Source organism: Nannospalax galili, unplaced genomic scaffold, assembly GCF_000622305.1.
Source record: "Nannospalax galili isolate Female #2095 unplaced genomic scaffold, S.galili_v1.0 scaffold329, whole genome shotgun sequence".
Classification (NCBI taxonomy): Eukaryota; Metazoa; Chordata; class Mammalia; order Rodentia; family Spalacidae; genus Nannospalax; species Nannospalax galili.
Window position 1 is genome coordinate 1,070,468 of NW_008360321.1, and position 12,256 is coordinate 1,082,723.

Below are 12,256 nucleotides of genomic sequence, written 5' to 3' on the forward strand. Positions count from 1 at the left end.
GAATTAGGGCTCAGAAGGCCGAATTCTGAATTTTTATTTTAATAGTCTGATTTTAAGATGGTGTTAATGAATCAAAAACTTTACAACATTGGGTAGATGAAGTAAAATACACCTGTATACAGGGTTAGACCTTTCAGGAAATCATTATTTTTCACTTTCTTAAGGTATATTAGATAGCAATGAACATATTGTAGACACTTCATAGAACTTATAAAACAGCCTCATCATAATTCTGTTTGACCAGAATTAGATTCCCAAACTCAGAGCTTTCAACAGAGGATCTAGATCTCATAAGAAAATATGAAAGATATTAAATTGCTTAGATAGTAAACCCCATAAAGAAATATTGCGATGATTAATAATCTAAACAGAACAAAATATATTGAAGAGATCTGGCTTCTAATTGAACTCAACCAGTGCGTCTTAGAACTAAGACTTGCCTAGTCCAGTTGTGTGGCCTTTGTCGATAGCCCCCTTGTTGTATGTTCAAGGAATCAGGGAGAAGGCTGTGTATCCTTGGTTCTCTACCTTGGAGAAGCACTGTGTGTCCTTTTCTGCATCAAAGAGGACAGACTCAATTGTCTTGGGCCACCTTAACCTTCTCACTGTGGAAACTTCAAGGAGGATTTAAAATGAGATGCCAGTTACTGAGATGGGTAATTCAGTGTCGTGGAGCCTCCTGGAGGATGGGGAATAAGAGAATTTTGGAGCCCATAGTGGGATCTAGGAGGGATGAGTCCACAAAGGCTTCAACATACTTGATAATAATTGATTAAGAAAATAGAAAGAGCCAGTAATGTTCTTTCTTTTCAGCAATCTTAACATGCACTGAATATTTTTCAAATTGCCTTTAATTTCTATAGGGGAACAGAGTGTGTGGTGCTGGCTATGGCTATTTTTTCCACCTTGTGACCAGAGAAACATCCGAAGCTCCAGTCCTCTCATTCACTCACAACACTGCACATTCCTGTACAAGGTAACATTCGAAAATTAATCTACATCTTGAGAGTGATGCTTGTGATTTCACATTTGTGATTTTTACACATGAAGGGTGCACACTTTTTGGCATCTGTTTGAGGTTTTATGATGCTACAGTATACTGTTTTATAACCATGTTATTAGAGAGTGGTGGACATGCAAATTGCTGTACATGCCTATGTATAAAATGTGGTAAGTTTGGAGAGAAGTATACGTCTATGGATCCAACAGTATAGTCTGTGCACCAACATTATTCACCTCTGAAATCTGTCTTGTGGCCTATTACTTCATTCACTAATTATTGTAAAAACACTTGGCATAAAATGTAGCCTTTTCGCAGAGTTTCAAGTATTTACTATTGTTAGGTATACATGCTATGTTATATAACATATTTCTTTTTAAAAATATTTTATTTATTATTTTTATTTTATGTGTACGAGTGTTATGCCTGCATGTGAGTACACCTGTGTCATGCAATGCCATGGAGGTTAGAAGAGGGCTTCGAGTTCCCCTGGAACTGGAGTTAAGGACAGTTGTTAGCTGCTGTGTGGGTGCTGGGATTCAAACCTGGGTCCTCTGCAAGAACAGTCAATGTTCTTAACCACTGAGCAATCTTTCCAGCCCTATATAGTATATTTCTAGAACTTATCTTACACAGCTGAAATTTTATACATTTAGACTTAGGCAGTTTAGTTTGCTCTCCCACAAACCCCTTACAACCAGTTTTACCCTGGACTTTAGATCTATTAGATTTCTGATTTAAGGGTAGTACTCTTTCTTCAGAATCCATTTCATTTAATTGGGCATGGTATCCTATATACCTACAAAGACAGGAATTTTGTTCTAAGGCTAAATAATATCTCATCATAAGTACATACTACGTTTTCTCCATTCATTCATCTGTTGATAGACACCAAGCCTACTTTGTTTTCTTGGCTATTGTAAGTATATTGATTATGATTTTTGGTGGCAGAAGTGAAAAAATGAGTCACTTTAGAAGCCATTGGGCAGGATATACTTTTGTAGTTAGAAAAATTTCACTAGAGGTAGGAACTGAATCTTAAGGATTCAGCAATTGCCAGTGCTGAGCCCTTGGGAGCCCAGTGGAGATATCATTCCTGCAAGAGAGGCTCTTTACTTTTGTTTCGCCCACCATGGAGAGACAAGAGACTTGTTTAAATCCCTCTCTAACATAGAAGGTGAGGGCATCTGATACTAGAAGGCATGGGGAATCAACCTAAATGTTTATCACCTGGCAAATGGGTAATGAAAGGAACACACACGCAATAAGGAAAGGTTGATGAGCCTGAGTTATTGTTAGGCAGGATAAGTAAATTTTGGTGTTCTAGACAGTACGTTAGCTACAGATAATGATAATGCTCTTGATATTTTGAGAAACTATGGAGGACTTTGTGTGTTTTACTGTAAAGAAATGGTAAATATTTGTTTGCTGTGGTGATGTGTGGCTTTAATCCCAGCACTTGGGAGGCAGAGGCAGGCAGATCTCTGTGGGATTGGTCAGACTGGTCCACATAGTGACTTCCAGGTGAGTTGGGACTAGGGAGACCCTGTCAGAGAAACAACAAAAAGGCAAAAACAAACCAACATAAAACAACAACAACAACGAAAAGAAGTGGTAAATATTTGAGAGGATAGACATGTTTACCCTAATTTCACTCTTGCATAATGCAAACATGCATTGAAACATTACATGCCCATCTATAAAGATGTAGAGTCATCATGTATCAACTTTTTATATTTATTATTTTATTTTTTAAGTGTATGAGTGTATTGCTTACATGCAGGTAGATGTACTCTTGGAGGTCAGAAGAGGGTGTTGGAGCCTGTGAAACTGGAGTTACGGATGATTGTTAGCTGCCATATGGGTGCTGGGAGTCAAACTCTTAGCCATCATGTGGATTCTGGGAATTGAATTCCAGTCCCCTGCAAGAGAAACTTAGTGCTCTCAACTGCTGAGCCATTTCTCCAGCCCCTACAATGTAACAAATTTTAGAGTGCATTTTTAGTTCCAATGAGAAAAATGAGAGATTAGAAACACATTGATTAAATTTCTTTGTCTGCTTTACTCTCTAGGTATGGTCTCCTCATATATCCTAAATTTAAACCACCTTGGAATGATCACACTGGCCCCACTGTGATCCAAAACTTCAGGGTTTGGGGAAGTGCAGGCGGTGCCCAGGTATGTATTCTAGAGATAGGTCAGTACATATCTCCATCTAAAGCAGAATGTTTGATGCTAGAGGGAACTTGTAATGTTGCCACAATACCCATAGGTGTGTGTGTAAAAGGTATTGAATGATCAAATTCTGTACCAGAGGCCATTTTTCTCTACAGTTTTTATCAACTGTCCTAATAGAGAACAGGAGTGTGGAGATGACATCAGGAGGTCTCAGTTGTAGAGGTTCATCTATTCTTCCCTTCCAATTCCTACTTACAGCCAAACAATGAAGAATCAGAAAGTAAAAGATCTTGTCAAAAACATATACTTGATTAGAAGCTCATCCAGATACAAAGTCAGGACACAAATGTGAATTTGATATTCCAGCGTCCTGAATAACACATGATTCAGTCATAGAAAAGCATAGTTCCTCATTAGGAAACAGTTGCAGTCCCAGCTGTTACTTACTTTAATTTGTATTTGATTTTTCCTTTATTCTCAAAAGAAAAAAATAGATTCACATTTATATACTTTTTATTAAAATTCTTGGCTGTTAATTAAAACCAACTACAATTATCTAGCTTCCTTGATGCTACACAGAGGAAATTACATATATTTGGTCTTTGAAACTTCGAAATCGGAAGCCTAGGATGCATAGGTGAAGAAATATGTTTACAGAACACTTAGGGACTAGGATAAAAAACATAATTAAATCACAATAAAAATCAAACATATATTCAGGTGCCCAATAAAAGGAAGACAATTTTGATGAAGAAAGCTTAAAATATGTCATTTGAATAGCTGGTAACAGAGCTCCCAATGGTGTTTATTATTTTGTTGTAATTTTGTCTTTTAACTTCTGTGGTGGTGAAATATTTACTGATGTCCCACAGATAAGAATTATTGGATTTCTAACCAAAGAGCTATTCAATTTCTATGTTAAATAGTGGTTGAAAAATATCTTATTTTCACCAAGTTTCATAAATCCTGGGTAATTCTTCCAGAAGAGAGAAAGATGAGAACCCAGTGTGAAAGATGTGTTCACACCACAAATAGGTACACTTTGCCCCTGTATGTTGGTTTCCCATTAAAAATCAAGAGAGTCTCCAGGTAAAGCTAAGTGTTACTGTTTTTGAGTATGTTTGCAAATGGGTATGTTTGTGGGCACCTATAATTGGTAACAGCTGTGCTCAAGTTATTAGTTTAGATCTTACCTATTGTGCACACATCATAGATATGTCTTCAAAGAACAATCGTTTTATAAAACTTTCAAATGAAGATACAGTAGTCATGAAGGCCATGTGAATGTCTTAAAGGTCAAATATATCTAAGCCTCAATAGGGTACTTCCAGTTCAAGTATGAATGTAAATATGATACTATTTAATAAGTAAGCAAATAAAAGATGGCCATGTTAGATCATCTTCTAGTCCTGACTTCCATCCTTATTTTAAAGATGGTGAGCCTCAAGGCCTAGGAGAAGTTAAATGTTTTGCCCATGATCACCTTGTTAATATAAGATGTAGGTGAGAACCAGTAGCCTCATCTCAGAACAGTGGGATATTTCTCAACTCTACTAATTTTGTTATTACATTATCCCTATTTAGAGGTGTTAACCCAACCATTTGGATATATATAGTGAATCTATAGACAAGCTGAATGATTGATTTTGTGTTTGCAATCTTCTTACTATATGAGCTAATATGCACTTACTTAACATGTTAAGCACTGAAGTTCTTGAATGCTGCTTATATTAATTAATTTTGCATTATTTGGCTACTATAAGAATGTTTTAAATATGTGGAGAATTCACATTGACCTTTTAATATATTGGCTCTTATTTGGAGAATTGTAAATTACATAGGGGTTAGCACCAAAGGGAATTCACTAGCAACTTTGAGATGTTTGTGCTGATATTGATGGAAAAAACTTCTTAAATATGGCACCGTGTGCTTACTTATTTATACTTGATCAATAATTAAATAAGCATTAGGAAGACTGCAAGAAAAACCAATTCTCAAACCTTTGGCATAACTTGAGTTGTTATTTTATAGATTTCTAGAAGTAGCAATCTTTACCTGAAAAACTTCCAAGTTTATTCATGCAGAGATTTTGGACTTGATATCTTGGAAAGTGATGCAAATACTTCAGTTACTGACAGCTTATTAGTTGGTCATTTTGCCCACAAGGTAAGTGCCTCAGTGTGGTTGTTTTAGGCTGCCGATCAAAACAGAATCATATATTCTGGGTTCCCTAATGATCTAGGATGTGCGTATGTATTGTGTGTGTATAATTGTGATTGAAAATTTTGATGAACATTATATTTAGTGGTAAAGAGGAACTTTTTGTTCACAGTAGGGATGGTATTAATATTATAATTCAAACATACTTAGTGTTTCAATATTATGTGTTCAGTAAATCACAACCACATCTAGTGATTTTAGGTGCTAATAGCTTGAAAAAAATTTACCTGTTAAATTTAGTTTTATGTATGCAAATTCAAAATTAAAACTACTAATTTTAATTGGGCATTATGGCTCACACCTATAGTTCCAGGAATTGGAAAACTAAGGCAGGAGATTTGATACAAGTTTGAAGTCAGAGGGGATATAAGATTAGACCCTGTCTCAAAAATAAAAGCAAACAAAAGACCTCACTCTGTTAAATGAGTTTAGTTTTCTCTAGCCTCTCATGGATGCCAGAATAACAGAATCTATCTTGTTTCTCTGCTAGGTACATCAAAATTTGATTAACGAGATCCTTACTCCATTTAGCATGCTCTCCAAAAGAGGGTGAACCAGGCAATAGGGGCCTCCATAATTTGTTATAGTGTGGTAAGATTATGGATGTGATTGCTTAGCACTTTACTAAGTGTGAGTTCCTGCATGATAAAAATTCCACTATAGATGACTGCATCATTACACACACCAGGGTAGCCTGTGAGAGTTACCTTTGCATTGCTATGATCAAAATACCCAAGAGAAACAACTTAAAGGAAGAAATATTTATTTTGGCTCACAGTTTCAGGGGATTTCATTACATCATGGTAGGAAAGGCACGGTGGTGAGAGCAGTAGAGGTTTCTCGTATCCCAGCAGAACAGGAAGTAGAGAGTGTTATAGGAACCAGGGGCTGGATTTATAGCCTTCAGATTCTGCCCCTAATGACATATTTCTGCCAACCAGGCCCTACCTACAAAAGGTTCCTTTGCCTCTGGAAATACTGCACCAGAATGTAAGCAAAGGGTCCTTTCCGGGGTAGCAGGTCAAGTTCCCATGAAGGGGTTTACTGAGTGCCCCTGGCCTCATAGTCTTCAGATTTCAGTTATTCCCTATGTTCTTATTTCTGAAGATTCACACGGATATTAGTAATCACATTTATATTAGTTATTTTCCTCATTACTGTGACAAATACCTGAAAGGGTTTATTTTTACTTACAGTTTGAGGGTATAGTACATCATGGTAGGGGAGTCATGGGAGCAGGAATTCGAGGCAGTTGGCCTCTGCAGTCACAATTAAGAAGAAGTGATTGAATGGATGCTTGTGACCAGCTAGGTTTCTCCTTTTCATACAGTCCCAGACCCTAGGCCACATTCAGAGTGGGACTTTCTATCTCAACCTAATTTAGGTGATCACTTATAGCCATGCCTGGGGGCCACATCTAGTGATTTTTAGATTCTTTCAAGTTGACAATCAATCGTAACCAGCACAGCATTGTTACAAAAATTGTAGCTGGAAGAGACTTGTAGCATTCTTGGGATACATAAGAAACTACTTCAGTTTGTTTCTGAAGGTGTTCAATAGAAATTCATATGATGGGGCTGGAGAGATGACTCAGCAGTTAAGAGCACTGGCTGTTCTTGCAGAGGAGGTTCTCAGCACCCACACAGTGGCTAACAACCATCCAAACTCTAGTTCCAGGGGATCCGATGTCATCTTTTGACCTCTGGGGCACTGCACGACACTTACATACATGTAGACAGTACACTGATACACATAAAGTAAAAACAAAAAAATAAAGAAACTCATATGATAATTGACTCTTATACTCCCATTGGAGATTATTTCATAAATATACAAGATACTAAGATTTTGTAAATTATTTTCTTATTGAGTTAATTCTCCTATATTTAGTTCTCAAGTCTTTTTAGTTAACTCCCTTTGGAACCATCCCTTGCAGGAGGTAATAACCAGCAATTCTTCCTTCTCTCTGAGAGGATCACACTTTAGAGATGATTCTTCTTTCAAACTGTGTAGTTTGCAAGAGGGGATGGCACTCATATTTAGATTTTGTGATGCTGTAAGATCAAAGGACCCTGAGTCTAGAAATAACCTTATAAACATGTAAAAAAAGATGCCCATCAAACTGAGTAACTGTCTTGGTAAATTAGTTTTTTAGTATCTTAATTGATGTAAAGAAGACATCATAATTAGTGGAAGACTGATGTAAGTTAAGATAAAATTATGACCAAAGGGTGTTTACCATGAGATAATAAAAAATAATCACACCCCTGAGGTTTTCACTAGAAATTCTGTCTAGCTGAGGGCCTTTGAGACTCTTAACAAGCACAAGACAAGTGTTTCCTGATGAAAATGTTGAACAATTTTGTCCTGGAGAACTGTAGATAATAGATATGTCACCAAAATCATAAAAACATGCCATTTCGTAACTAACTGCTACCTAAATGATGATGTAGTTAGGAATAAATGAACAGGTAAGGAAGTGGAGAGATGCTTTGACTCCTGAAATGATAGCTACAGATCCATGCTGAGTGTTGCAGAGAAAGGGCCATGGTGATATCCTAATTCATGATCAAATGCTGTTGATTACATCTACAAGGTTGGTGGCTTTAGCAGTGAACATTTATTCATTCCTATGCAATTTCTCCTGAATTATTTTCTGTGAGAGTCTAGCCCCAAGAGAGTGTCTCATGAAGGAGATTCTTTGGTTGAGTTCATCTGCCCCATGCTGTTTTCCATACCTTTGTACCTGCAATCTAAAATAAATCTAAAGTTGTAATGTACTTTATGAGGGTTAAGGTAACAAAATTGTACCACACGAGCGATTTTTATTAAATAAGTAGATTGTGGCTGCCCTTTTAACAATGAATACATATGTGAAAATGATAGATATGTTAAATCACCCTATTACAAGAACTATTTTACTGCCTACTGGAGTGCCATAATGTTGTAAGTCTTAAACATACACAATATAATTCATTAGAAAAAGATAAACATGTATTGAAGGCTCCTGGAAATCCCATGTTTGACACAAACAAGAAAAATGCTAGTCAATCTTTCATTAATGAAGTTTTAGATTTATTTAGGAATCACTTTGTTGGCAGATGTCTGTTGGTTTAAAAAATTAAATATAAGGGGATGCTAGACAGGGTACAGAACTGTGACTTTTGCCTCATCCTTCATGCCTACTGTGCCTTTAGGAATTAAAATTTTCAGAAAATCTGTCCCTTTTGCAGACCTCTCACTCACATCTAATTGATAGCATAAGGCTATATTAAAGCAGTCTTATCCTACAACAGACATTAGCTTCTGCTTTGTGTTAGAAGAAAGGAACTTTATTCCTTTCGGGAACTTGTGTATATGTTGGTACTCATTCACTGTATCATCTTTGTGTTGACATGCAAAGAACAATTGTAATATTCAGGAAAACGTGATGTGGGTAAAATCACTGCACATCTTAGTTTCGTTGAGCAGTTTGCTTATACCCACTGCCCAAGCATTCTAATTAACACTCCCTTTCATGTATAGAAATACCCTGGTTTAGATTTAAATTATGGTTACCCTACTTTTGCATATTAGCAGGATGGCTATCTTTTTGTTCCTATTGTGATGAATTATCATTTTTGAAAGTGACTAGAAGTTTTTACATAATTATGCTAATGGTGTTATGATGATATATGATGTATGCTTACATGATAAACATCTACATATTTAGGGGTGGTATAATGCCTGTAAATAAATTTTGTGTGATTCAGTAGGAAAGAAGCTGATAAGGATAAAATGGTAATATATAAATTGTTGAATCTGGATAATGGGTAAAAGGAAAACTAGGCTTTCAGTTTCTTCATTTGTTTAAAAATTGTTATAATAAAAATATAAACTTACAGGGCTAGAGAGGTGGCTCAGCAGTTAAGAACACTGGCTGTTCTTGCAGAAGACCCAGGTTCAAATCTCAGCACCCACATGGCAGCTAACAACTGTCCATATCTCCAGTTCCAGGGAATCCAACGGCCTCTTCTGTCCTCCGTGGGCATTGCATGACATGGGTGCACTTACCTACATGCAGGCAATACAAATACACACAAAAATAATAAATAAAATAATTTTTAAAAATTGAAAGGAAATTTAACAATATAAACTTACAATGTTCATGTAGGTGCTATGGGCTCTTTCATTCTTCCTTTTCTAAGGGGTGACTTCCCATTTCACCTGCAGATCTGTCCACCCTACTTTAGACCTTTCTTTTTTTATTTGTTTGTTTGTTTCTCTAAATTCTATTGCAGGGCCCCTACTTTTCTCAAGACACTTGCTCCCGCTGGGAGAAATCTCATTTTCCCTCATGGTTTCAATTACCATCCATGCTGATGTCTCCCATATATTTGCATTTTTTTCTACTGCCTTATTTTGTGCCTTCCATTTGCAATCACTTCTCTTTATTTCTTTTTTCTCTCCACTTTAAAAACTGATTTGTCTTGAACTGCATTTCATCTCTAAAAATATTTCCCCACCTCTAACTTACTCAATATGTTTTGATATTTTAGCTCTTGGGATTAACTTTTCAACATGCTTGTTTGTCCTAATGGTGTCAGAAGTACATTAGCACTGCTAAACTTTAACAGAGCAATTCCAAACCTTCAACTGCTTTACTTTCTTTTTATCCTGTTTTTCAATTGTTTGAGAATTTCTTGGATGTATATATTATATTTTGATCAAACTGACCCTCCTATTCCCTCCCTTCCAATTTCTCCTGTACCCTCCCCCAGCTATTGCCTTCCATCCCATGTGCTTTTTTTTTTCTTCTTTTAACCCACTGTGTCCACCTAGTGCTGCCTGTGTGGGACCATATGCTAGAGCAAGGGTAACCTCTCAGGGGCTGTGTTGTATCCCTGGAGAAAAGTTGACGTCCCTTTCCCAGCAGCCTTCAGTTGGTGTTTTGGCAAGGGCTTGGACTTCTACCTTTTCTCATCTTCTGCTACTGTCCCCTTGCATTTGTCTTACCTTTGGTTTCTTGTTTTGTTTAGTTTTTATTCTGATTGTTTTTGAGACCTGGTCTCCCTGTAGCCACAGCTGGCCTGGAACTCACTGTGTAGACCAGGCTGTCCTTAGTCTCACAGAGATCCACCTGCTTCTGCTTCTGAGTGCTGGGATTAAAGGCATGTACTCCCAAGGTCAGTGTATTTATCTTATTTTTGAAAGTAAATGTTTCTTGGAAACAGTTATACAGAACAGTGCACAAATCATTAAGTGAAGAGCTCAGTATACCTTTATGAAGGAAGCCAATTATGTATGTATCACTCAGATAAATAAACACAAGCCATTTCTCTTGCAGTGGCTCATAGTCCTTTTCATTCGAACGCTATACTCGCTCTCCAACCAAAGGGGAACCATGATTCAGACTCCTACTGATATGAATTGATTTTTTTCTTCTCTTTAATTTTATATAAACAGAATTATAGAATACATTACTCTATTGTTCCTGGCTTCCTTGGCACAATATGTCTGTGAGCTTAATCTATGTCTTTGGGTACAGTAGTAATTTATTATTCCAATCATGATGTGCTAATCTATTTTATAATGGTACCAAGTATCTTTTCATGACCAAATTCTGTTTACCAAGCTTGCAATTGGAATTGTTGATATTTAACACTTTGTAACTATTTTGGTCCTTTACTTGTCTTATTTTAAAAAATCTGTGTAGACTCTCAGAGCTTTAAAACATATTTAGAGCTCATTTAATTCAATTTCCTTGTTCTGTGAAGAAGAAAATTCAGGCTCAGAGAGCTTCCATGGAGCCATATAACTGGGAAGTGGAATACTATACGAGAATCAGTTCTCCTGATCTTTAGTTTTATGGACTTTCAGTACAACATACTATCCTATTCTCTTCTTAGTACTCAGTGACTCGGGGATATATTATTTTTTGCCTGCTTTTGGGATTGACGTGTATTTATTTTCTAAGACTTTCAAGTACATATTTAGATTATTTGAGATTGTCTTTTTTTTAAAGGAAGTACTTATAATCATAAATGTTACTAACCCAAACATATACCAGAGTCACTGGTAAATTTTGCTATCACTTTCATTTGAGTCTAGGAATTTTGCATTTCCTTTGGGAGTACTTCCATGACCTGCTCTTCATTCATTAGTGAACTGCCTATTCTTCAAGTATTTGTGTGTGAATTATCCTGTTGTTGATTCCTAGTTTCTTTACTATGCCCTGGCAAGATACAAGAAATTATTTCACTTTGTGGTACTTATTAAGGCTTGCTTTATGTCCCATAATACAATTTATTTTAGAGAAGAATGATGCTGAGAAGAATATGTATTCTTTTTCTGTTGAATAGAACAATCTATAGACACATGTGAAGTCAAATGATCTATAGTGCAGTTTAACTCAAAAGTTGCTTGGTTGAATTTTACTTTCGAGGATTATAGAAACATGAGAGGGGGTATGGATGTTATTCTCCTATTGAATCAGTTTCTATCTGATCTTTCATCATTTCATGTTTTGTTAATAAAACTGGGAGCCCGCCCCCCGTGCAATTCCTAGTCTTGGGGCCCCAGACACCTGGGGAACCAATACTGCTTCCTGATCCTTCTCACCCAGACCAACTCAGTCCCTTTCTTGGTCCCCAGGAGCACCGCTTCTGGTCCTGGCCCTGCCCTCACCACCCTCTACTTCCCTGGTCCTGCAACACCCGCCAGCCTCTTTCTGGGGTGGACAGCCTCTTTCTGGGACTCCGAGGCTTACCTTTACTCTCCCTGATCCTTTGCATCCAGTACAACCCAGCTACTCAATCCACTCCCTGGGAAATCTTGGGGCTTCTTCCCTCCCCATCTGCCTTTGCATCCCTGCATGGC

The 12,256-nt window shown here is 37.0% G+C and overlaps 1 protein-coding gene across 1 annotated transcript in view; it reads left to right on the top strand.

Moving 5' to 3' along the window:
* Positions 1 to 12,256, top strand: part of Pkhd1 (PKHD1 ciliary IPT domain containing fibrocystin/polyductin) — a 563,112-nt gene that overhangs the window by 210,690 nt on the left and 340,166 nt on the right. Inside the window, exons 44-46 of the mRNA XM_008825215.3 lie at positions 864 to 976; positions 3,073 to 3,178; positions 5,210 to 5,344. Of these exons, the coding sequence (XP_008823437.1) occupies positions 864 to 976; positions 3,073 to 3,178; positions 5,210 to 5,344 (354 nt within the window). The remainder of the gene's footprint in view (positions 1 to 863; positions 977 to 3,072; positions 3,179 to 5,209; positions 5,345 to 12,256) is intronic.